The 26,847-nt window shown below is 39.9% G+C and overlaps 1 protein-coding gene across 2 annotated transcripts; it reads right to left on the bottom strand.

Annotated features, from left to right (window-relative positions):
* Positions 1 to 1,893: 1,893 nt before the first annotated feature.
* scaf8 (SR-related CTD-associated factor 8) lies at positions 1,894 to 26,787 on the bottom strand. 2 transcript variants are annotated; one of them, XM_046412056.1, is made up of 21 exons: positions 26,593 to 26,787; positions 25,581 to 25,664; positions 11,354 to 11,398; positions 10,777 to 10,938; positions 10,274 to 10,430; positions 10,014 to 10,141; positions 9,689 to 9,865; positions 9,520 to 9,599; positions 9,295 to 9,415; positions 8,830 to 8,961; positions 8,623 to 8,732; positions 7,723 to 7,916; positions 7,535 to 7,635; positions 7,072 to 7,185; positions 6,709 to 6,865; positions 6,198 to 6,328; positions 5,885 to 6,023; positions 5,757 to 5,804; positions 5,387 to 5,611; positions 3,260 to 5,225; positions 1,894 to 2,623 (listed from the first exon to the last, which is right to left on the bottom strand). In XM_046412056.1, the coding sequence occupies exons 1-20, from the start codon at positions 26,620 to 26,622 to the stop codon at positions 3,274 to 3,276; spliced, it is 4,287 nt and encodes a 1,428-aa protein (XP_046268012.1). In that variant the 5' UTR covers positions 26,623 to 26,787; the 3' UTR covers positions 1,894 to 2,623; positions 3,260 to 3,273. The 2 variants fall into 2 exon arrangements, with proteins under 2 accessions (XP_046268012.1, XP_046268013.1); XM_046412057.1 differs by lacking the exon at positions 26,593 to 26,787 and adding an exon at positions 21,940 to 22,033 and having other exon boundaries at positions 1,894 to 5,225.
* Between the last annotated feature and the right edge of the window lie 60 nt (positions 26,788 to 26,847).

Consider the following 26,847-nt stretch of genomic DNA (forward strand, 5'->3'; position numbering starts at 1 on the left):
GAACTTCTGTCTCTGACCTACAGTAAAAACCAAACATTAGCAATACCATCTGGGCATGTTCTAGTGGTGTATAATTATTCTGTGAAATTATGGTTTAGGTGCTCTCATTAGTTGACTGTGCTGAGGTAATCTTCAACCAAAGGTCAGGCCCACTTTGCTTCCTTCCTATGGGCTTGGCTAGGGATCTCTATGGAGTCTAATATGGCAATGAAGTCCAGATGGGTTGGTACAGGTCTGAATTGGGACTGTGCCTGCTGGTTATACTGCCTTTAAGGTTTCAAGAAAAAGAAGTGCACAAACCCTAATCCATCCGTGAGCCCTATTTGAAACTTGCTGTCCAAGGGAGAGCTAGACAACTGCTGTGTACACATACATCTGTTTCAGGGCAGATAGTGGTTGATTCAGTCTCAAGCTGTCAAATCTTTCTGTGGGGAGGTCAGCAGGAGGCTGGACCTAGCAGACAAGCTAGGAATTTATAGACTGAGTCACACCAGAAGACACACAACTGTATATTTTCAGCTCGGATTTATCCTCTAACAGGTCTCTAGATGCTAAAACCAAAGTCAAATTATGAACTATTTTTTTTTTCTGAGTATTAACATTTGGATTAGCAGACTAAGCTCAAGTGTAATTGGAGGTAAAGGCATTATGCAGCGCACTGAGTATCTCTTCTCGCATCGTTCTTTCTCTTTAAAACTATAAAGTACTGAAATGGCAGGAGCGGACACCATGACAAAGGCGACTATTTAAATAAATCATCTAACTTGTGTTTGCTAATACTAGCCGGGCCTTAAATGAGTAGAGAGAGGAACTTGGTGCTAGTCTGTGGCAGATGCATTTCTGACTGTGCAGGATGGAGGGGTGGCAAAGCAACAGCCAGCATCTTCTCCTACTTCCTCCACATCGCCCGCATTTGTGCATTTCCTCCTTACCCTTTGGCTCAGTTGAGGTAAGAGGCAGATGGCTGTTTTTTGCTCTTTTGTCGTAATATAAGAACTGTCCTGTGTAAGAAACGTATCCTTAGCTTGGATTCAGCAAATACTTCAACAACTTTAATGAGAGGGAATTAGATAAATACACACACCTTTATTGCTAGGTGTAAAATATAGCATACTGCAGTGTTTTGACTGGGGAATTGACCTTTGTTCAGCAGGTCTCACGGGAAGTTTTTCCTCAGGATGATTCCTCTAGATTAGCAAAAAAATAAAAAATAAAAAAAAATAAAAATCAGTGTCTACTACAGTATAGATTGTTTAATTATCAGAAAATAAGGATATCGGATACACACAAGCCGGTTTCCTACATATGTATGTCTCGTAATCTCTTTACATTTTCACTGGTTTACGGTACATGTGTTTGGTTATAGTATTACACCTCGATTCCACCGGGCAGTCGCATCGTTCTCTACCTGCAGCGGTTTTGTTCCGTCTTCGACACATCATCTTTGATCTTCATGCATCTACCATGGGTAAGTAGGTTTAGCAGTTAAAAGGATTTCTTCTTTTGTCTGTTCTGATGTGATATACGATCAGGAGTCTGCATGGGGTGTTGAATTTTGACTCTATGTCACTCCTGACTTCCTGCCTGGCTCGATCTGCTCTCCACAGCTCGACGCGGTTTCCATCAAAAATAGACTAGGTGAATATTCTCTGTGGAGCAGAGCAAAGAGCCACTTCTGGGACGCTTCTGAAACCTGGGGGAATCACAAACATTGTCCAGAATGGCTGCAATCAGCTCCAGTGGCCGTATTACGGCCGGGCTTGACGCAGCCGTGTCCGGTGGAATAAATTATCGGTTAAAAATGTCTCAATTTGAAAGAGCAATGTTGATGTGTGTGCAAGGGTTCGTCTGATTGGCCTGAGTCAGGATTCATGACAATAAGAGTGATAAAAATCTGATGCACCTTCAACTTTTATTCAATATCACAACTCCTGTAGTAGACATTTGGTCTGAGACAACAACAGACTATGGATTTCTAGTAGTGTCTCAACAGAAAAGCACTACAAGGATGAAAGAGAGACAGAAAGGGTTAAAACATGGCTACAGGCCTGCATGCACAGAACAAAGGAGTATATAGACTTGTTCTCCTCTAGGTGAGTGCTGTACAAACTGCCCAGCTACCAAACGGTGGGCCAGTCAATTCTGTGCAGGTATCATTGTGTTCATAGAGCTGTCTGAAACCAAGTTGCACGCACAGTCTGGTGTATATCACACAGTAGTGTTGGGTAGCATCATAAACAACAAATCCATTCAAAAAAGGCACAATCCCATCCTCAACAGTCACCCAGCAAAAGCTTAGGGAAACATACAGGCTGAAGTCATCAGAAACTAAAAACTACAAGTCCCACTGTAGCATCCAACAAAGTGCTCTGTGGATGGATGGTAAAGCAGCAACTTGAGTTACGAGAACATCGAATCGACTGAGGTGACAGCACACAATGTGTACGAGTCTGTAAAGCAGTCTTAGTTTCCACTGGTCCTGGGTCAGAAAACAGTCCTAAAGCATGTGTTTTAAACAGACAAAGCATGTTTATTTCAAACTAAAACAATATGTACCCAACATCAGAACATCCATCTGTTCTTTTTTTTCTTCCCCCGGCATGTAATTTTCTGTTTGTGTTCACTGTATAATTGGAAACAAATTACAGACATTTATTTTGGGGACACAACATTTTCATGTTTTCATTTTAAAAATGTTCATTTTTCCTAATTATAAGCAGCTGTACTGGTCTCACTGTATGCAGGCTATTTCTTCTGCTTCGAAACAGAAAGCATTGTAGGACACCACAAAAGCATTCACTGAAAACTTTGCAGCAGCATTTCAAAAGAAGAGGAGACAGAAATGGGGCCAGCAACTGCCATTTTCAAGTACTGTATGTAACTGTATTCAATCCATTGTTGAACAGCCAGGATTTCTTACTCTCTTCCATAGGAAGGGCAAAGCTCAATTTCCCAATATACATTTAAAACATTTTGGTAGGCAATTCAATAAAATTCGCCAAGCTAAGATTAATTAAAATGTGTGGGTTGGCATTACAACTTAAAAACGGAAAAAGGAAATAAAACACAAAGAAAACAGTCTATCAATATATCAGCTAACTAGCCTTCTATTTAAGTACACTGGTATTTGTGAGATAAAATCATTAGTTATCAGACAATAACTGATGTGAGTCAGTATTCGTCATGTCCTGTGTGGTAGTGGTGGTTTGCTGACATGAGTACAGAGAAGAAGAGACAACTTTACAAAATGATCTTTTACCTACTGAGTGATGATTATGTCCCCTCAGTGTCTGTGACAGTGTCTACCACTGGCTGACTCGCAGCTTCCTCCATGGGCTCACTCTGTTCATTGTCTGCGTCCTTAGCAGAGGCAAGCTGTTCCTGCTCCGGTTCATTTTCGAGGAGCACAGAATCGGAGGAAGAATCTTGAGTGGGCTCAGGGGACGGTTCAGGGGAAGGTTCGGGGGAGGGGTCAGGGGAGGGCTCAGGTGTGGGTTCAGCCACAGTTCTATTGTCCATCCCAGGTCCATTGACCCACTGTGGCTGCAGTGAGGAGGCTCGCTCTTGTGGCTCCTCCTCCTCCTCCTCCTTCTCCTGTGGCGATTCTTGCACCTCCAGAGAGTGAGTCATCTCTTCAGGGGGGCTGGCAGCTTGTGTGAAGGCCACAGTTGAGTCTTGGGATGAGGCCTCAACCAGCAGTGAGGCTTGGCTTGGGGTCACTGCTTCTGGAGAGGACGTCTCGGAGGGGGAACGGGCTGCGGGCTGAGATGGCGTTTCTATTCGTGGAGACGTCTCAAGCTGTGCTGATGACTCTGCCTCGGTGGGAGCATCAGTCAGTGGGCTCTGACGCTTGTGGTCAGATGATGGGTGAGGTGATTGGGCTGAGGGTGGTGACTGAGCCTCAGAAGTCTCCGATGAAACTGGGGTTTCTGACTGGGACTCAGGCACAATTGCTTGGCTCTGTGAGGGGGCTGGAGACTGAATCTGCACCTGAGGCAGTGGCTGATTTAGACCCAAGAGAGAGGGCTTGGACTGAGCTTGAGGCAGGAGTGGGGACTGGAACCGTGGCTGAATCTGGGGGTTCAACTTGAGTGGTGCAAGCGGTTTGCCTTGGTTGAGCGTCAAGTTGGGATTAAGAGGTGGAGTTGGAAGCAGAGGTGTAGGGAGAGGGAGAAGAGGGGTCCAGCTCCCACGTTCACGTTCCCTCTCACGGTCTCTTTCTTTATCGCGGTCTCTGTCGCGTTCATGTTCTCTTGTATGGTCCCGGGCTCGTTCCCTGTCTCTGTCCCTCTCACGCTCCCTCTCTCGGCTGTGGCGGTTACCATTCATCTCCCTCCTGAAGTCAAAATCTCTTTCATCTCTGTCTCTTTGCCTGTCCCATGGACGTCTTCGCTCATCCAGGTCTTGATGTAGTTCATTGTCAAAAGGCGCTGGGGCAGCACTGCTACGATTCCAGGCTTGTGGCCCCCCAACGGCACCAGCATTTCCTGAAACACCAGCCGCTCCTCCTGCTGTCCCAGGACGGCTATCAAAGCGGTTGGGGAAGTTCTGCCCAGGTGCAGGGCGCTCCTCCTGGAAGCCTTTTGGACCAGCTGGGGTCTGCAGGCCTCCTCGCAGGCTATCACGTTCATCAAAGTCCCCTCGGGTCTGGTTCCAGCGGTTATCAGGGGTGAAGCCTGCAAGAGCCTGCAGACGTCCCACGAGGCTGGTTCTGGCTGGCTGAGACCCTGGGGTCTGGAGCAAGGGAGGTCGGCCTCCCCCACCACCTCCCGCACTGCCACCACCTCCAAGGGGCTCCCTGTGCTCTGGTGGAGGGGTCCTCAGCAGGCCAGTGCTCTGCTTCTCTATTGGAGGGAAGCGGTAGTCCTGGTCCTTACCCTCATCTGCCCCAGAGGAAGACTCATCCTCTGTCTTGGATAAATTTTCATTGGTAATGTTTGGGGCCCTGTTAAAGGGGTCGAGCTGAGGGAAGGGAGCCCTTGCACGAGCTTGAGCTTGGAGGGTACTGTCGAGGAGGCCGGCACCCTGCTGAGTAGGGCCCTGCTGCATGAGGAGTGGGAAGCGGCCAGCAGCCCCAGGTTGGAGGAGGTTAGGTCGCACATCCAGAGGCAGCAGGCCAGGCATTCTCTGGCCAGCAAGACCAGACTGATGCAGCGGGTGGGTGAGGGAAGCTGAGGGATGCATGCCAAGGAGACCCATCCCACTACGAACTGCATTCTGCATGCCTGGAGACAATATACAAAGACAGAAATGTTAAAATTCTTCTTGGTCAAATACCAGTAACTTTTAAGCACAAATAAAAACAAATATGATCAAAGTGTCTACCAGAAAAATCTATTAGACTTTCACGTGGGAACATGTAGGGCATGTAGGAGCAATGCTTTACCTTGCAGCGTCAGCTCTGCAGTAGCATCCATACCCTCTGCAGACTGTGCTGTTTTCTCATTGGTAGCTTGCTGAGTTTGGACTCCCACTGGGTTGAACATACCAGCTCCAGGGATGGCTGAGGCCATGAAGCTACCAGGGATAGTGGTGGTTGGAGGAATCATAGTGCTGAATGGTGATTCCTTGACAGCTTCTTGGCTGGTTGCCACTGGAGGCTGCACTAGAGCTACAGGTAGATACAGGAGAAAAAACTAATTTAATCCAAGCCAATGAATTCTAAACACTAAATACTTAACCCCTTAAATGGCATGCCAATTTTCAAAATTATTTGCATGTATTAATTATGAGGGTAGCATGCCATAAATACTCACAAGTAGTTGCTGATGCCATGCCCGCTGTTTGTGCTGCCTGCAGAAAACCTGCAAAACAGAAAATGATTTTGAGTAATCTTGTGAACTACTGTGGGCCTGATCTTTACAGGGCCTTTTCTGTCATTTACCTGGTGGAGGCTGTGATGCATTGAAGCCAGCTCTTATGAAGGGTGGCGGACCGTAACCTGGTGGAGGTATGCCCATGGTGACAGGGAAGGTAGGAGGCACCAAACCTACTGCACTGGGAACAGCCTGGGCCACTGGCAGCTAGATGAGAGAGATGTGAGAAAGAAGACAGAAAACATGGAAAGTTAACAGCATTATGGTTATCCTGATCCAACTGTCACCCAACCCCCCACTAAAAATAGTGATTAAAATGAAAAACAGTGCACAGTACCATTTACATTCTATCCACATATTGAGAAAGACCCTCTTCAGTACCTGTACAGGCATCATGGTGACCTGCTGGTTGTATACATCAGTCTGGCTGTTGGATGTTGCTGTAGTCTCAGCACTTATTGGCTGACTTGTAGCTTCCTTGGCTGGTTCAGCATTCTTGGCTGCTTCCCACTCTGTGGAGACAGACAAAAAGATGAAAACAAAATTCTAAACTCATTCAATTTCTTCTTTGGATTTATAAGTTTGGCTGTATTTTTCCAATTCAATCTTTGGCTTCCTTTTTCTGTCAGGGTGGGAGCTCCCAATGGGATTTCTTAAAGCATTCTGGGCATTAACACCACGAAACAAAAACAAACAACTAAGGAAATGGGGTAGAAAACAAATCCACTGCAATGAGATGCCAAGTGCCTGTGTTTGGATAACTGCATTATGCTTTCATCACATGTGTACAAACTTGCTTATACATCCTACTTATATTTAAACAAGCATTTCCTTAGCAGACCTACTGCTTGTGCCAAAGAAAGAAATGAAAAAGTAGACTGTTTCTCATCACCATCATTAACGGTCTCCTGGTCAATGATTCCTCCTTCAGCAAAGCCATCCAGGTCATCCAGCTTCACCTTCTCCCAAGGTATGTAGGTTACACCCAGGTCCACATCCCAAAACTGCTTGTACTCCTGCTTGACTCCTTTGTTCAGAGCCCATGCAATCTGGATCAGATACACACGTGAAGGTCAAGAAACTGCATTTTTCATAGACATTTCAGAAATTATATACAGATCCATGCGTCTGGAAAGCTAAATGGTCTCTGGGGTTTCAGAACTGGAGGTCACTGGAAAATTACATTAGAAGAAACCACAAGGAGAATGAAGGAGAATGAGAACACAGTCAATGAAATTACAAAGGTAATGTGTACCTTGATGATTTTAGAGCCAATCTTAAAGGAGCCTGTGCTGAGCTTCTGACGGGCACGGTATGCATCCTGTCTGTGGACCATGCAGATGTAGGCACAGCCCCTGGGAGGGATCATCTACACACACACACACACACACACACACACACACACACACACACACACACACACAGAGTTTACTTTACACAGGACATGAGAAGGTTAAACAGCAAGAAATGACCATACGGTGGAGAATGGCAACAAACTTAGGTGTGTGACAACGATGAGTAAAATGAGAAAAAGAGATTGTGTAAAAGTGTCGCAGAGAGGAATGACAAGAAAATAAAGATGGAGAGATTGTAATAGTTATGGCACTTTACAGTGGCTTATGGCAATGATAAACTGAAGTTCAATAACAAATAGCATTTTATGATTTGGGAGATCAAAGAACTGAACAACATGCTGTATAAGGCAGAAGTCTACTCACGTTGATAGACTCAATCTGGCCGAACTCTTCAAATAAGTTGGTGAGGTCTTGCTGAGTGGCCTTTTTGTCTACTTGGCCCACCCACAGAGTTGTGCTGCACACTGGGTAGGAGTGGAAAGGAAAAGAATAACTCATTAGAAAAAGGCCAAAAGTAAACTACTATGAATTTATTGTAAAACTTCACTTACCACTCAGAGTCTTGGATCGTATGGGTGGCAGTCCTTTCTTTTGTCGCTCCTTTTCTCGCTCCCGGGCGCGTCTTTCACTGGAGTAAGACCGCGATGACTTCCTCTTGCGGTCTCTGGAGCGTGACCGTGACCTCTTGCGGTGTTTACGCTTTCGTGAGCCGGAACGGGACCTGGACCTTCTCCTCTTGGGAGACCTGCAGAGAGAAAACATCGATATTTGGAAATTCTTTCCAGATTGACCTTTCTGTTTATTGTGACACCACAGGCCAGCTACTTCTGAGGATCAATATCTGTTTTCACAGTTCACAATTGGATTGAAAACTTTTGTCCACTTTTTAAATGCACCACTGTGAGCTACTAGCCAGTGTTGAAAACAGACAAGTGCAAATTAATATTACAAGAATGTATATGCAAATAATCACTCCCATAATAGACCCCTCTATTCAGAAATTCAATCAAGCACATCTAGAGTTTCCAACAGACTTTCCAGACTTGCTAACTATATTACTCCCTGATATAAATTTGAGGAATACAAATACTCTGGTCGGTCTGTGATGATGATGATGGTTTATGAATTCTTGGGCCCCAAGACAAAACACAGGAGATTACGTGATTCCACTGAAGAAAGAAAGTAAATGCAGCTCTACATAAAGTAAGCTAGACAAGGGTTAGCAGGAGTGGAATTATCAGTGTGCCTTGGTTATGATCCTTTCTACATGAAAATCCTCAGAACCAGTTCCATACAGTTATCCTGTGTCTTCTCAGTGCTGCATAATCAGGACAACAGCTAGCACTTTCCTAACAAGGTTAAAACATCTTAAATGTATACAACAGAAAAAAAAATCAACAATATTTAAGCCAAAATGACAAAATTCTGCCAAAGAAATAAGTGGGACTGACCTAGAACGCGACCGTGAGCGTGTTCTGGAGCGTGTGCTTACGATCTTCTTTTCCTCTGATTCAAAGATTTCCTCTTCCATACTTTCAGGGCCTTCATCCAATTCCATATCCTAAAAAAGAAGAGTAATTTCAGCATATCTCTACATAGAAATACAAGGTAATGTAGCAACCTGTATTACCCGATATTTCCTCACTTGCCAAGCATACCTGCTGCTGGTTGTCTATGGAGTCGTCCAGCTTGTTCTCTGGGTCAGGGAGCTGTGTCTGGCTGCTGCTCTGAGCAGTTGCAACTGAGTTCTCTTGGCCAAAGATTGAATCTTGCCCTTCTATGCTCATTGCCTGGAAAAATAAAAAGAACCATGTACCTACTGGGGGCCATAGTGTGGCATCTGGGGATGAACACTTAACACTTATAGGTTACTGACTGCTGGAGTGTTACATGTTCAGTCCCTCAGGGTAAGTACTAGCCTGCTTAATATTCAGGTAACTGCAGCTATTTGTTTCATCGATATGCATACTTTAACTTTGGTTAATTTGTAAAGAAACGCAATGTACAGAACAACTATTGCAGCCTGCTTTATGTAACTGTTAAACCACAGCAACCTCAACTACATAGTCCTGAAAAAAATATTCTTTGGAAAACTGATCTGTGTGTATACAATATGCAACTACCTTCTGTTGATGTTGCTGGTGCTCTAAAAGTTGCTTCTGAAACTGCTCCAGGTTCTGCTGTTGTAACTGCTCAGCCAACTGATGGAAGAGGGAGCTGTTGATGGGCTCCGATACCATGGGCCTACAAGTGGTCAGTAGAGTGATTAGGTCAGTGGAGGTGGTGGACACAGGGAAAGATCTCTAGGCCTCAGAACAGCCTGACCATAAAACACGCAGTGAACTCACAGTTGAGATGATGACGAGTCCTTTTTAGATTCTTCACCGCGTTCAGAATCATTCCCAAAGTCAAAAGGACCCAGGAGTTTCTGCAAGAAGCAAACAACATAATCACATTAGGAAGCATCAGATGAAGCGAAGGCATTAACAAACTTCTGATTGCTGACTGCAGCATTACCTTATTGAAAGAGGAGACCCTCTGCTCCAGGGGGTTGAGGCTGTTGGCAGTAGCAGCAGCTGTGAGTTGAGCTGTCAGAGCTTGCAACTGTACAACCAGGCCAGCATCTAAGGCCTGCAGCAGGGACGGCTGGGGCTTCTGCTGCTGCATCTGCAGACTCTGTACCAGCTGCTGCAGCTACAACAGGTGATGATACAGAGTACATGCCACATTTTAGACACCAATGGCTAGACAAACTGCAAAAGCTACTCTAACAAAAGTATAAAAATTCTGAAGGATTATTATTTACATTGAGCCAAACATTCAGTACTGAGTAGACACTAACCTGTTGACCCTGGGGACTCTGCAGGATCTGTGCCACAGCAGCCACAGTGTCTGTGTTAGTAATTTGGGATGCCCAGTCAGGAAGACTCTGAACTATGTTAGCTGGAGTAGCCGGAGTAGCTGGGGTGCCTGAACACACAAAAGACCAAGGAGTTGTAATATGAACTGTAAGTGCATTCCATAGTTGTGGCAAACAAGTAATGTGACCACAGTACCCAAGTGTATGTGTGTTTTACTCCGCTTGTGTTTACTGCGACTGACCAGGTGTGGTATTATTGACTGGGGCAGCACTGCTGGGCATGACTGGTGTGACACTGGGAGGGGGAATCCCTGCTGCCATGTCCAACAGAGGTTGGATGATGTCACTCTTGAAGACAGCATTCTTTTGCCACAGGTTCAGGACTCGCACTATTTTACTCTGGAATAATAAACATGACAGAAACATCTGTGACATAACAGTAAAATATGAACACACTATTTGGGACAGGTGCCACCTAAAAAAGTGGTGATATGATCATAAAAAGCTGCAGGATTCTAAAGGCCAAAAACTGACCATTTATACAGACGATTTAACTCTTACCCAGCCACAACAATAAATGACTTAAGTCCAATAAAGTGAGCCCATTGCTAATCTCAGCAATCCTAAAACACCTAGTCCTGTAAAACCAAGGCATATGTCAAGGTGCTTCAACTCTCATGAAACCATGCCAAGTCACTAAATGAAACAACTACAGAAATAGAATAGATAGAAATAAAAATTTCACCTTATCATCTGAAGGGCAGCGGTACAGGTGCTGGAACGTTGCAATGATATTCTTGCTGAAGCGCGGAGCAAAAACATCTTTCTCTGTCCCAAACTGGTGTCTTGACTGTCTGACAATTGAGTCGATGACGTACAGCCCTGGGACTTTGTATTCTGGTTTGCACTGTCAATACAGAAACAGACAGCTGGTGTTAGGATATTTTAATAACAGGAAAACAACAAAGGGTCTGATGCCTTTTATACAATATTGATGATGGATGCATCAGCCAATTAATAACATTTCAAATAAATCACAAACAATCTGTGAAATTGTTAAGAAAGCACATGGACACTGAAATTAAAAAGAAAGAAGAGGTATGAAAACTGCATTTATGTACAAGTAACTCGATATAGGAACTATTACGATCATCTTTTATGTCCTTTGTAACTGGTTTAGTAAAATCAAACTTTTGACTGAATTCACTTCATCATCATACTTAATGAAAAGTCCAAGTGTCCTGAAAAATTCTGTATGTTCAGTGTCATTAACTCCCCAACCTGTACTGCACTTGACAATGCTCATTTAAAATAGAGTTTACCTTCTGTATGAACTTCTCCACACTTTGGACTACATGCTTGTAGAACTGAAAGAGAAACAAAGAAAAGAAAACATTTTGAGTGACAGATATTATTAAAAACACAACAGCGGAGATGAAACGGAACCAGCAACATCTCTGGATAAATAAAGCCTGAAAAAAGAACATAAAAACACTCAAACATTTCTCCAGATTCGCCAGCCATGTGCTACCCACCCCACCTAACACCACCACCACCCATTTGTGATATTAAAGACAGAAAGGTGCAGTTTTGTCTCCTGGCACTTTAACACACTTTAAGATATGCAAAATTTGCTGTAATATCATTTAATTGTCTGAGCTGTTTTATCCTAATTTAGAGAGACCCACCAGTACTGCTGAATGTGAACTGTTTTTGGAGGTTGTTAGAACCTAAACTTAACACTAACGTGTAACATTGGTCAAGGCAGCTTTAGTAGAGTGCCTTATGCCAGAGAACAAGTGGAGTGAGGCAGGAAGTTGGCTGGTGGTAGAGGGTTACCATTGGCCAACTACTAACACACTGTGTGTGTTTGCACAGTGTCTGAATGTTAATGGTATGAAATTCATTTGTGTCAATACACTACTAGCAGTAGCATATTGGGAATAAAAGTGTTCGCTCCACAAGCCAATTTGTTATGAAGCAGTCATCTTACTAAACCCAATCATACTATCAATCAACTCATACTACAACATGAGTACTCACATGCACAATATGTTACGTTAAAATAAATCAAAAACCCACAATGTTCGAGACAAGGTATAATTTTCATAATATCATTCCGTTTTCAGCCCATGTACTCATTGTTTAAATAATTTCAACATAAAAGGTAGCCAGCCAGAAAGAGGTGAGTATACAGCTATTAGCTTGCAGATGGCAGTTTATGAACTCTCCAGATACTGAGATCACACGTTCAAACTGATAATTACTTGACTGTTTGAGTCAGAAATACATTGTAGACCAACCAAAATTGTAGATACACATGGCTTAAAAATGTAGTATAAAAAAGCAAATTATATGGAGCTCTTATTTTCAATATGGTGTTTTGTTTATAGCCTAGGAGTTGGGAACTGCAGCTTTAAGTACTGAAATCAATGGTGAAACAGTGTTAGAGAATGGTCTTTGCTGAAGCGTTATGTATTAATACATCAGCACAGTTGAAAAATTACATCTTTACCCTTTAAACATAATTAACTTATTTATTTTTGCGTATAAGGACACTGACCAAGAGGACTGAAGCACTAAGCACTTAATTTTGAAGCCAATAAAATGATGTGTCTTCAGCCACACCATAAGCACAAGTTCTACAATCTGCCAGTAGATGGAGTCAAAGTATAGGAGATGTATTAAGGCCAGAGCACAACATTCTTGTGCTCTTTAACATAGGAACCAAATGGAAGAATATTGTCATTTCACATATATAAAGTGCAATGGCAACATAAGAAAGTTCTGTCAGGGAACTACAGGCATGCTACAATAAATTATTCACATGAAGAATCGAATATAAGGCAATGTTGCTGTCAAAATCAACATTCATTTCAATTAGGGAAATATGACTTTGTTGCAAACATTTTCCAACTGTCAAATTGATTCCATTTTTATTAACTGGTCACAGAAATAGTGTAAATTAAAATTAAAATAATGGTGCAATTAAAATTAAGATAAATATTAAATATAAGGAGCCTTCAACTATGCACACACAAGGAAAACAATTGAGCTCAAACAAGACCATGACAGGTGTTCAGGAAAACACCAAACAGGTGGCAGAATACCACTGTAAAAATCATCTCAACTCTTTGGCAATGGCAATACACTATTCACAAAATGAAACATAAACTCAGTATTATTCAATTGTTTTATATTTCCAAGAAGTGTACAAATACAGTGTCCAAACAATGAAAGCATTGCCAATTAACCAGTAGTCAGCTGTGTGTGTTTGCAGTGTCTGAATGTTAATGGTATGAAATTCATTTGTGTCAATACACTACTAGCAGTAGCATATTGGGAATAAAAGTGTTCGCTCCACAAGCCAATTTGTTATGAAGCAGTCATCTTACTAAACCCAATCACTGAAAATAAGCTGAGACTTGGCCCAACAACTCAAAAGAGGAAATGTGCCATGTTAAACATTCCAGCTCAATGTAAAGAATAAGTAGAATGTAAACCAGTTCAGTATTAATAATTGTGATTGCAGATATGGCTTAGCTGGGATGGTAGGTAGGAGGTGCAGCCTTGTTGAGCTAAATAAAGACAGAATAAACTGCGCTGCCTGTGTACCACTGTGTTTATTTACAGGCAGGGGCCACGAAATTGGCTGAAAGGTAAAGAGGCTATGACTGGAGACAACACTGAAATATTGGGCAAATGAAATGAAATGAAATAAAAACAAACTTTTAAAATAAGTTACTTTGACAAAAAATATTTCTACCATTACATAAAACTCAACTTGGCTTAAGAATTATGAATTAAGAAAATGAATTTAGATAAATCAGTTACTTAACTGCATGTAAATGGACTGGCTCACAATTTGGATGATAAAGTAAGAAAAACAGCAGCTGCTGATGAGGGTAGCAGGACTGATTATATTTAGTTAAGGTTCAAATACTGGAAATATTGTCAGGAAAAGTCTAATTTCTCCAATTGAAAAAGAGAATTTTCATTCCACCATATAAATATATATCATAATTTTTTTAAGAGATGATAATAAAATTATCGTAAATGTGACTATAACATAAGAAAAGGACAACAAAATATTGAGATGCACTGAGAATTATTTCTGAATTTAAGTACTACCTGCTACTAAGCCTAAGTCCACTGCCATATCAATCTGTCTCTAGGCAATTGATGCACCATGATGTACTGCAGAGCCTGACAAGTGAGATTCTACGTAAATATGAAGACTGGGTTTATTTGTGAAGAAATTTTTTAATATGAAGCCTGCTCGAGGCCCCACTTTTAGTTCCAACTACTAAGAATTAGGGTTGGGTTGATGTAAAGTTTTTCAAACCGGTTTGATGTCAAATAACAGACCACCAATACTGATATACCCATGTGACTTCAGAGTGGAACATAATATGAGTACATTAATAAGAATGTAGCAGAGCGGTGCAACAGATCACAAACAAAACTGCCTGGATTGCTCTGAGTCATGGACCAGAAGAAAAGTTAGGGTGAATTAATATGAAAATTTGCTACCAGTTCCACCCACAGCACTATCTGATAGGTCTAATCATGAATCAAGTAACAGACTGGACCTGCCCCAGTAAGTGAGAAGAGTTGTGAGTCAAAGAGGAGGCAGAAGATACTGTAGAGTTCGCAATAAACATCACAATCTTATGATCCATTTCTGTGACTGCAAGCATGTCCCATTTCCTCAGTTACGCCACAGAAAATTAATCATGACCTCATGTCTATGCACTGATATTACACACAATATTATTTTAAAAAGAAACAGTAGAAGGACAAGTGTGTTTCACTTGCTTTGAAGAAACTTGTAATTAGTTAATTGCAAAGTTACTTGTACAGTTATTTGGCTGAATGTGCAACCACCATTGTCTTTTTAAGAATCATTTGTATTTATAAAACTTGGGGGGGTCACTGGATATACTCAACACTGAATAAAGACTGTGTGTCTGTGTCAGAAAGAGACTAATAACCGTGTCAACTGTGCTAAAAAATAAAAAATTCATAGAGCTACTATTTATTTTTGAGGTTTTCAATATTAAAACTTCTGCTAAGTTTAAAGAAATTGGAAAGCAGTCTTCTACACCACTAGCTGGCCAGTCTGGTAGATGTAACATGATAACGACTAAATCCATTGTAACAAAATAAACTTTACATCTACATGGGCTGTGCTGTACAAGGAGATACTAAGATGAGTAAAAAGGTTTCAATGCCATAGTGACAACTATGATGAGAGTAGCAACAGTCAGCAGGATTTTCCAAAAAAAAAAGCATTGCATAAACTTATGGCAAATATGGCAGTAAATCAAAACAAACCTGCAGTTTAAATCCATTTGACTTAATTTTCTTCCAAAGAAACTAGAACAAAGCACTGTAGCCTGTCTGTTTTGGGGTTCTTGTTGGTAGACCTTAATCTATACCAGGGCTAACCAAAAAACACGGCTTTCTTGAGATATCACGTTCACAAGAATATGATCATGGCTCTACATTTATTAACTACACATTGTTAGCATGCACTGAAAATATTGACAGTAAAAAAACAAAAACATTCATCAACTGCTATTTGCATGTTCATGAAGGTAATTTTTCCAACACAGGAAGCTGTATAATAAGCAGGACAGGTGGTACAGAACTGAAAGAGTTAAGATTCTCTGACAAATGAACACGAATATGGTCAAAATGTGTGCAGTGGAAGAGGTTAAAAACTGAGAGAAACCTCTGTTATAAGGAGAAAGCAACATGATACTAAAAGCAGAAGGACAAGAGGAAAGGAAAAAAATAAATAACAGCTGTAAAGCTCAGAAGGAGGTTTTTCTTCAATCATGATGTTTCACCCCCTTTCTTTAAACATCAAATAACTAAAAATAAATCAAAACACTTCAACATACATCAGTGTGATAAGACCAACCCAAAATGACTTTTGACTTGGAAAATCATTTTTGACATGTACTTAGTTTGACTTATGTCCCCTCTGCTAACATGGAAGGGGAGGGGTTAATGACCTGTACTGGAGCCAGCCACACAGGAGTGATCATGAGGTAATACCCTCATTTTTAGGGCGGGCTCATGTCTCATATCGTTCATCTTTATATACAGTCAATGAGCTGAACAGCCAATGAGTGTGATTTCACTCCCCCAACGGGCTCTGCAGCCAATTCAACATGCTCCTTTTCTTGAAAAGCTACCGACAAGGGTTAACTAGAGCAAAAGGTGTGGGACACACTGCCAAAACTAGGAGCAAGTTAAGTGAGCAGTTACGTGAAAACACTTGTGTGGATGACATATAAGAGCCTTGAGTCGAAATGATACTTTATGCCTCTGCAAGCACACCACTGTCTACTAGGGTCTATCTGATGTAAATTTCATCATCAGAGGATATATATATCTGTACACTCCTAGATTTTTTTTGACCTACCATGCAATAACAAGCTACAGAATGAGTCTCAACATGTGCGAAACGCATCCTCCAAGAGGACTACAGAAAGTAGTACAGAGCTACTTCAAGGAACCGTGGCAGTAGTTTTTACGAAATTACTTTATAATAATACTGATTCTCCAGTTCAGAATAAAGGTTGCCATGACATGCTGTAACCATCTGCTGGTTATACAGTTGATGCGGCATCAGCTAATTTAAATTTTAATCTTAAGGTTTAGACCTTAAACAGTTACGTGCCGAATGTGAAGTAGTTTTGACGAAAGGCCTTTTGATGATACTGAGAAAGCTATCAGCCACAACACTAGAGGACAAGCAATCAGCTATCACTAATAACATGGCTTTCTTCTTTTCAGGTGTCCGAGTAAGCCGTGACAGTATCACAGCCGGCATGAACAATACCAGGAGCCTGTAACTGAAGCAGCTAAATGGAATATAGCTCTCATTAATTTTATTACAGGTCAGATCAGTAGGTACTGCAGTTGTAGGGTCACTTTTTGGTTCGTTTACGTTACCACAGAGGGAAAAGAAAAAAGTAGAAAATGTGTTATTTAGTAAAAGCAAAACAAAAAAGTAAATATTCAACTGTGAGCATTAAGGCACTTAATAACTGTCATATTATTATTCAGAAAATATAATATAATAACAAATGTCAGTGATGCACCATCTGAAGATGGATAATTTCTGAACAACTGCAGCTTGTGCTAGCAGCACAACAGGCTGGTGAAGGCAGGCAACAGAAAACTCCGCCAGGGAAAAATAAAATTAATCTTTTGCTGCCAAATATCCATTCACTCCTTTATTCTAAAACTTTTATTTTGAAATTATGGGATTGTTTTCTGTTTCCTTATCTTGTTGTCATTAGTGATGCAAATGTCACCAAGTAAGTGAAATTCCAGTATGACTGCTACAGGTCCATAACTGTACTGCTCTGTACCATTGCTGCACTGTGTAGTCTATGTTAAGTGCACAATTGTACTGTTGTAATGTCAGTAAAGACTTGTTTTAGCAATTAGCCTGTTCAGAAATCAGTCTCACTAACAGTTTAACCAACCTCTAGCCAGCTTGCCTGTATAAATCTAAGATACATATATATGGAGAGGAGCAGAAAAATACATGTTGAGTTAGGTTAAAGCTCCTGAAGTTGACGACAACTTGACTTTATGTTACTGTAAGTGCAGTAAAAGCTTCCCAACAAGAGTAAATTATAAATGTAATCTGTGTAAAACAAAAGATGTCATCAGTTGTTAGGGATGACAAACACAGGGATAACAACACTGACATTATAGCAGAGCTCAAGCACCTTGACAATATTCTTAAATTCTGGATTCTTTAGATTGAGTATTTATATATACACAGATATAAATACTAGACATGCAGCATTAGTGGCTGCTTTTATCTGAATCTGCACTGACAGAACACCTGAATTGCTGTGGCAAAGACTTGACTTCTGGCCTTTTTTTGTTTTGTTTCCCTAATCAAAAGGCCATAAATGTTGTGTTCCCACAAACACACCCAACTTGAGTTGGACAATGTCAGCACACAAACTAAAGTCTGTGGCTGTGCATTAGTCTCCTTTTCAAAACCATTACACCTCTACCTGAGACAAAGTCTTATCAAATTAAATAAATGAGAATGCCTGTGTGGTGCTTCTTTTTTACTTTAAAGGACTCTTAAGGTTCTCATCATATCGTTTGGTTATTTGCACTTTCACTCTTAGCTCATTTATTTGATGGCTTTTTAAATCTCATTGTACAGTCTTCTAAGATCAAAAGATACTACTTTAGAATGTATGTGGACATCAAATTTTTGAGTGGATCCTTTGATATTTGGTTTCAAGGTGATGATTATTTTTTTATTTAAATCTTTTTTTCAGCACTGACTGCTATGCCACTGTTTGACTGTTGACTGCCACTGTTTGACTGTCTTGATTCATAAAGATCAACAGATCATTGTTTTCATGCTCTAACTGTCATTTATATATCACTATCAAATTCTTCTTTAAAAAGAAGTGTTGTTTGAGTTTTCCCTCAGACGCATGCAATTATGCATGGGTGGAGTGAAAAACAATACTGGGAGAATTGCCAACTCTGCTTTTGATTTAGGTCACTGAAATTGAGAGCTCGTTTTGATCAATTTTTCAGTTCAGAATTTAAATTGTGACACCGAACACACATCAGTAACTGCTCTCACAAATTTAGACAATAGAAATCACATGGCTTTAAAGCTTTGCCAACAAATGGCATAGGACAAAAGAACTTATGCTCCTTATTACTGCTGACAGCTTGTAATACTACCAGTTGCTAGATCTGTCATGGCTGTCAGTGCCATTAACACATCAGGAATCAACCAAACTGCTTATTTTAATGGGAAATATGCTGATGAGCTCCAATATTAAACCTACATTCAGATTTATTGCATTTCACCGTATAGACAAATCACATTTATATGACTATTTACATGTAGGTCTAGACAATAATGGTTGTTATCAATTGTACACTGTCACGACAAAGGTAAGACTTAAATCTGGCAAAACATCCCAAAAACCCAGGAGAAATTAAAAACAGATTCTCAATTGAGATCAATAATTGCTCTGACTACTATGTGAGAATTTAAAACAATAATCAACAACAATAATGAGGCCTGCTAATCTTGGACTCATTGACCACATCCCTTTAATCATTGATAGAAATGATGAAAAAAAAGACACAAATGATCCTAGATTAGCTCTCATGTTGCTAACCATGTTCATGTTACTGTTGAAAGAAGCTGACATTAGTTTGTAGAGAGCTATGAGATTTAACAAATGCACAAACTACTCAGTGAAGCAACAAGTATAAATCGGAAGTTTGAAAAATGTGAAAATCCCATTTCACCTTGCAAATTCAAACTATTAGCAACAGCCATTACAAGGCAAACAAATGTCTGGACAGTCACTGATTACCGCTATTAATGTAACGGTGCTTCACAATAAAGATTTTACTTTTTAGTGTTCTGTTAGAACACTGCAGTTCCAATAATCTTTTCAATAATTTTTTAATACCTTTAAAGGCAGAATCAACTAATTTAATAAATTAATAACACTGCATACTCTTATTCATGTTATCCTGCTAATTCAACTCTCTCTATAATTCAACTCATTTTATTCATACCATATCTTTATAAATGTTTAGTCTGACTCATTTCACAACCCACTGTCACAGGTCATATTTATTCTAAAGGTGCACTGACCAAGAAATACAGCCTAGACTGCTGAAAAATTTAAAGATTTCAGGATGACACTCTAACAGATTTTACTTGTATAGCCCGCTACTTTCTGTTTGGGGAAAGGCAATGAAATAAAAACCGCGCACACATAAGACAGTCATCGTCAGCTGAAAAGCTGTTAACAGGCGCTGCATTCGAGGTCATGTATTTCAGCAGACCAATTTAATGTGTAAATCCATTAAAGCCTTGTTTACCGTAGCCTTGTCAGTAGCTGTGTACGGTTCACAGCCAAAGAGAGTTAATCTAGGGGCTGTTAAGTAATTATGAGAATCAACAATTTACACAAACAAGAGAGAGCACAGAAATGAAAAATTATCCAAAATGTTTGAGTCTGTAAAACTGGTTAAATTTTTCTCTGGTGAAAGTTTTGTAGTTAACACATGTTCTGACTATAAATAAACCTACTGCCCATCAGTTACCAAGACTGTTCTCTTCGTTACTGCCAAACGAAGCGACGTACAGAGGCATGTCAAATAGGTTTGTGTCGATTGGCAAACATATTTTATATGAACGACTAAAAGTGTCATCAGATTCTGAGCCCCATCAATCAGAATGAGTTGATTTTAAATCTTTAATTACTCTGCAATCTCTTGTCCATCTGACAACCTGCTGTCTTCCATGTCAGTTGACCAAAACTCTGTGCTCTTCATATAAGTACTTAAGGTTATGTACATAAACTGGACTGGACTGGACTGTGATGTGTTTTTTGTTCACACAACAGATTCCCTCTCAGTTAAATCTATGCAGCTGTCTGCATGAGACTCTGTGCTGGTTCGTGCAGGCTTGCATTTTAACTGTGTCTCAGTCAAATGAATATATTTTATATTTATAAAATATATTTATCTATCTATATACACACACACACACACACACACACACATCACGTTCTTAAAGTTTGAAGTTTCTGTTCAAATCATAGTTGTTTATGTTGCTAATTGTCTATTTTTACTGGTTTTAATCATGAGTGAGAAGACGTAGCCTAGATCGTGCTGGCATTTCATTAATGTTCCACATGTAAACTCTTGTGGCGATTATCTGATCCCCCATCAGCGATCACATTTACCTGACTGAACAATACCAATATGCAAAAGACTGCTGATCAGATAATCCTGTCACCAAACCTTCCAAGAAATTACGTCTGACAGCATTTCTGATTCCGCGCCACAGATGGAAAATTTGTTGATGAAGTTAAGGCTATTTGCTGCCTAAAATGTTTTATAAAAGATTAACACTGGTCAATCTAAAGTCATCTACTGAATGAACTGGAACCACAACATTCTATACTAGACTTAGTTGTAGAATCAGACTATATGAGTTGCGTACAAATCCCTTAAAAACTAATTACATATCAATTCTCATTCATCTGAACCTGATTTTTTGAAAAGGTGGCAGCTTCTGTTATTAAATTTGTTATTTGTTGTGGTTATTTGTTATTAAAATAAACACTTGAACAGTGTGTCTTTAATACCAAGACCGACTTAACAAACCATCTGTGCCAACATAAGAAAAAAATACAGCTATATTGTGTGCGCAGAAGACATAAATCGCTGCTGCTCTGTCAGTGAAAGAAATACCCCTTCAGGGATGAATAAAAACACAGTGTTAATGCATATTGTCATACCAATGCAACACTACTAGCGGCTTACTTTTGCATGGTTCGTTTTTATGAAGAACGCTTTCCTTGGCTAATGTCATGTGAATATCAAGTGTGTGTATATGTCACATCTGTTGAGGGTGAATTCTGAATCACTGAAACTGTGTTAGAGAAGCACTTTAAAGAATTTGGATCCAATCCAAAGGTCAACAATGACAACTCGTCCATGTCAATTTGCATTCCTGCAACTCCAGATTCTAAGCCCTTTCATAAAGTAATGATTACTCAAGCTCCATCAATGTGCAGCATGAAGCAACATAGTAAATGCTCTGACTTGAGTACCAAAAAAGCTGCATCAACTAGGCCACAACATAAATACTGTCATCAGACAATTCAAGAAGAAAATAAACTAGCTTCCACAACAATCAAGAGCTCAAAGCAAACATCTACCTACATGTGACACCCAGAGGGGAAGTACAGCCCACAACAGCGGTAAAAGCAAATTCCCCACTTCTCTGGGTGTGTGGGAGCAAATTAAGTTTAATGATTTTAGTCGTCTTCCATCTATCTGGTGAAACAACCCATACTCCTACCTAAGCTGGTTAGGGATTCTCTTATCTCTTTGTAACTCTCTCCACCCCATCCTCCTGCTTCACTTTCAGTGCTTTGGGGGAGCTGGGAGAGCTGCTGAGGGAAGGGGAAACGGGTGTTATTCACAAGCAAAATAAGGCACAGCAACACCAAAAAAACAAACAAACAAACAAAAAAAAACAGCAGTTCCTTTAGAAAGAGGACAAGGAAACATATTTTCTCATTATTATTTGGTGTCCTGGACTGTGCTGTTGGGCCCAGCAATCAATTACTTCCCATGTTGTAGTAATAATAATAATAAGAAGAAGAAGAAGAAGAAGAAGAAGAAGAAGAAGAAGAAGAAGATGAAAACAATTTTGTTAAGAAAATATTTTAACTTTGAAGTTTTGCATTTCAGGTGAACTATGGCCACAAATGGTCACTGGAACTTGTTCAGTTGTTGTTGAGCAACCTTTTTTCTCTGAGAGGCTTTTAATTGGCCCAGGGAACAGTAAATCAGCCTTTTTGAATCTTTTGGGGTAAGAAAAAGAGACATTCTACAGAAAGGATATTCCTGACAAAACAGAGACAAATCCTGATTCCTTGGCCTCAATCTTTTAAAACCCATGTAAAAAAGAAAACAATATAAAATTTCCTTAAGAGTATTTATTGCAGGAAAGTGCAAGATTAGAAGCCCAAAACACAACAGATCTTATTAATCATTCTTATGAATCATTAATCATCAGATTGTATTAAAATCCATACTTTTAAACACACTTCAGCCAGGTCCATCTTTAAAAAGTCATGACTTACACATTGTTGTGTATTAGGTTATCACAGATTTTTAGACAGGAGAATAAAAGGTGAAGAGACCAAAATATCACAATCTACTTTCAATATATGATTTATGGACAGCTGTTTTTAAGAGTGTAGAGCAATGCTTTTTTTTAATTTTCAAAAAGACGATCTGCAAGTTTTGAAGGGGCAGATCATAGACCAGGTGGCTGTCATAAACAGTAAGTTCAATCGTTCTGTTTATAGCGTCATGTCTAAAAAAAATCGAACTAATCAGCAAAAGCAGAGCAAGCGATTTTCAACTACATTTTTAAGATCCTCGAAACCTTATTTAATAATCAAACACAACCTTCAATCATAAACTGATGACTTCTGTTTGTCATTAGTGTATAAGGTGCAACCCATCGGCAATGATGAATGTTATAGTATAAGGCGATCTGACAGGGTTGTCCCAATTGACAATCGTATATCAACAACTGAAGGAATGATCAATGATTGATTTTCCGGTGCCTACAACTTTGCCAAACTTACTTTCTAAGATATGCCATATACTTAAGTATTATACTCTGATGGAGCAGCATGGAGCTCAGTCAAGTAGTACAAATAAGAAATTATTTTTAAATCCTTAATCCAGTTTTCTGTCTCGTTTCCATGGCTAGATAATAATATTCAATAGAACACAACATTGTGTCATACTGCCATACCAAAAAACACAATTTTTTTAAAAAGGGAGCGTGTTGCAGTCAAATAAATTAGTGGTCTGCCTATCCTTAGCTAACACGCACCTTTTCCATAGCTTGTAGATAAAAATAAACTTCAGTTAAAGCGTTTCAGCTTCAGACATTTTTATAACCCATAGTTACAGCCGCATGTAGAAGCAATTCCAGTGTTGCTCTTTTGTCTGCAAAGATACAACTAGACCCATGTGAAATCAACCAGTCAGGTTGAGAGTAACACTCTGGTAGGGGCTGATGTTTTCACAAATGGGGCTCAGCTCTCACACTCACATGTCAAAGAGGTTTGATATGTCACAGGATAAAAAGCATAGACATAAACAGTAATAATAATGGGTGATTTTCCTTTTTCTTCCTGAAACAACAAACAATATTTTGCTGGATTTTTCAGAATGATCTGAGCATATAGTCATATTATATTGTAGTAATATTAAAACAGCACCCAAGAAGGTAGGGATAACTCATTGAATCCTGTCACAAATAGTTTTGGGTGGGGGAAGAATTGTGGCCCTCTCACCAATTGCTTTGGCAATTCTGTCATTAGTTAAAATCACAGAATTGCTAAAACCCATGTGAATATGACTGACTGTCAAAACCCCTAGATTTTTTAGTCTGCAACTATCTACTCCATAGTTAACATGGGGCTCGCAACCCTGCAGCTACTGTTCATGCTAACTGGCTTTGCTTATGGTCCAACATAGCATAGATGTCAGATGTGAAAATTCTGAATGGGCAAAAATATACAGTACACAGGCTTGTATACATCATAACATGACGTTGCTTGTTCTTCGTCTAAATTCCGTCCAGTAACCTGACAATATTTTCCAACTACCAGCGTTGTTTGTGAGCTTGCTGACGACATGCTGATGTAACATGAGATTCAGCCTCAAGATTTAACAGACATCATAGAGATGTATCTGAAAAACAAAAAAATGCCTTTGCCCTATTTTAAGGTAATACTAATTCCCAGCTATTTGTCAAAGGATATGGTCTTCTGAAGAGCCTATTCAAGTTGTCAAAAACACATACTAGGTTTTGTGGGTTGAGCTGACATCGGTTAGTAATGGATCAAATCCCTGACACTGAGAGACCAGTAGTAGCAGTAACTACAACCGAGTCCAAAAACGTCTGTGTAAAACGTAAATAAAAATATAACAATCATTTGTAAAGAAAAGATAATTAGTCTCTCAGTGGGGGAATTCTTAATGTCACAGCAGAGGTGCAGGTAGGTCCAGTAAAAATACACAAAGTAAAAAATAAATGGATGTTAAACAAGCTTGTGTTTCACAGTGGCAAACCTCACCCCATCTTTGCTTGTGAATGACTGAGCTTTTCAAGAATACTCTTTTTATGCCCAATCATGATACTATCACTTGTTACCAATGAACCTGTTAACCTGTGGAGTCTTCATGTGTATTTTTCGGGCAGTATAAAACTTTCGCAATCTTTTGTTGTCCCTGTCCCAACTTGTTTGAAACATGTTGTTGGCATAAAATCGAGAATAAATCTATATTACAGAATTCAGTGAAGCTGATGAGGTTAAATATAATGTTTTTGTACAGTTTTCAATTGAGGTCAAAAAGGATTAGCAAATTATCACATACCACTGTATTTATGTTTTACACAACATCCTGACTTTTTTACAATGAGGGCTATTCACTTATGGACATCATTCCAGACTCTTTTTTGAATTTTTCACATTTTCAGATTTGCCCTTGGTTTTATTTTAGCTTGGATTCAGGGGTTTGGGTTGATCAACCACAAAACTCATTATTATTTAATAAAGTAATAAATGTTTAAAAATTGTTTTTGCATTAATCATCTAAGATTAAGATTATTAATCATCACTTTCTTCTCATTTACCATCTTAAACAATGGACACTTGCCATTAATGTTATGGAGCTTGACATTATACCACACGTTCAAAAAACGTGTGGATGGATTATTATCCACAGGTTATGGACCTCTTTTCTCTCAGCAGTAATGTGCCTACCATACAGGTAGATTTATACATAAAACAGTGCTCATAACTGGATGGTTGGGTGTAGACATTTGTCTTAACATAAAAATTGAAAGGCATTTCCCTTTTTTTGGATTATACCCTATTACCTTCCTCATCAACACCTCATACTTACTTTTATAGCCTTGATTCCAGACTTGGTGATCTGGGTCATCTTGGCCTTGGAGATAGGCGGCTTGTACTCGTTCAATGAGTACAACTGAAAATAAAATGAGACAACAGAGGACACCTTTTGTCAAACAATGTGGCATACTAAAAACAACCTTATATAACGATATTCATTCAGTGACTATAAGAACAAGCAGTAGTCCCTGGCACCAAACCTTGTCAAGCTTTGTTCACCATTTGGCTTTCAGAAAGAGCAATTTCTTAATGAGACAATGTACCGTTAGGGGGCTCGTCTCTTACTCTGGTTAACGTTATTTGTTTTGATGCTTGCATTGAAACAAAACAATCATTCACTCTTTGATTGCTGTGGAATGCGTATTATCTATTAAGTATAACTGGATAGTGAGGTTATCATTTACACTGATTGTGCAAAAAGAAAGACAGACTTTAGTGTCAATGCAGCGGTAACCATTACGCTAGCCTGTTAGTTTTGGACTGGCTGATCGCTAGCGATTGCTAGCTGTCTAAGTCATTAATATTCTGTGCAACTGTACGGCGGAAAAATAGCACTAATTTTGCAAGAATTACATGTCAAAAACTATCTGGCAGTAGCAGCAGTGAGTCTGGGGTAATGTTATTCTACCCGAATGCATATCAGTTAGCTAGTTAAGGCTACAATAGCTAACCAAGTTATCACGCAACTGAGGCGGTCTGGCTAACTTGTAGCTATTTAGCTAGTAAACGTTAGCACCAGTCTGGGGAAATGTTTGCTCAAAAACTAAAAACCCAACACGGTGCGAGCTGAGACACATATTCGTCTGAAAGATACTGTCGACACAATATCCAAGGATTAGACATTGTATGACTTTACGTTATGGCTATGTTGGTGGGCACAGACACACGGCCTTGTGTAAGACCACCCTCCTCTCCTTTTCTGCTAACGCTAGCCAGCTAGCAACCGCAATTGTGACTTACACAACATATTCTACTCGCAATGAGTGCAAGGGAGTCAAACAAACCTCATTGTTAAAGGCTTTGACGGCCTCCATAGTGTTGTATTTCGGATCCCTGGTGACTGTATATATTTACAGATATCTCCTCAATAACCGGTTTGAGACATGCATGCTCGACGTTTGCTGAGATGGAGGAGACTGCCAATATGGCGCATAACCTCAATGGGAAACTCAGACAGACTGACGACTCCTAGCGTCAACACCTGGACACTACACGTTAGACCAAAAGCCCCCCCCCCCTGCTTTTTTTATACAGGCACA

This window comes from Scatophagus argus, chromosome 15, assembly GCF_020382885.2.
Source record: "Scatophagus argus isolate fScaArg1 chromosome 15, fScaArg1.pri, whole genome shotgun sequence".
NCBI classification, from domain to species: Eukaryota; Metazoa; Chordata; class Actinopteri; family Scatophagidae; genus Scatophagus; species Scatophagus argus.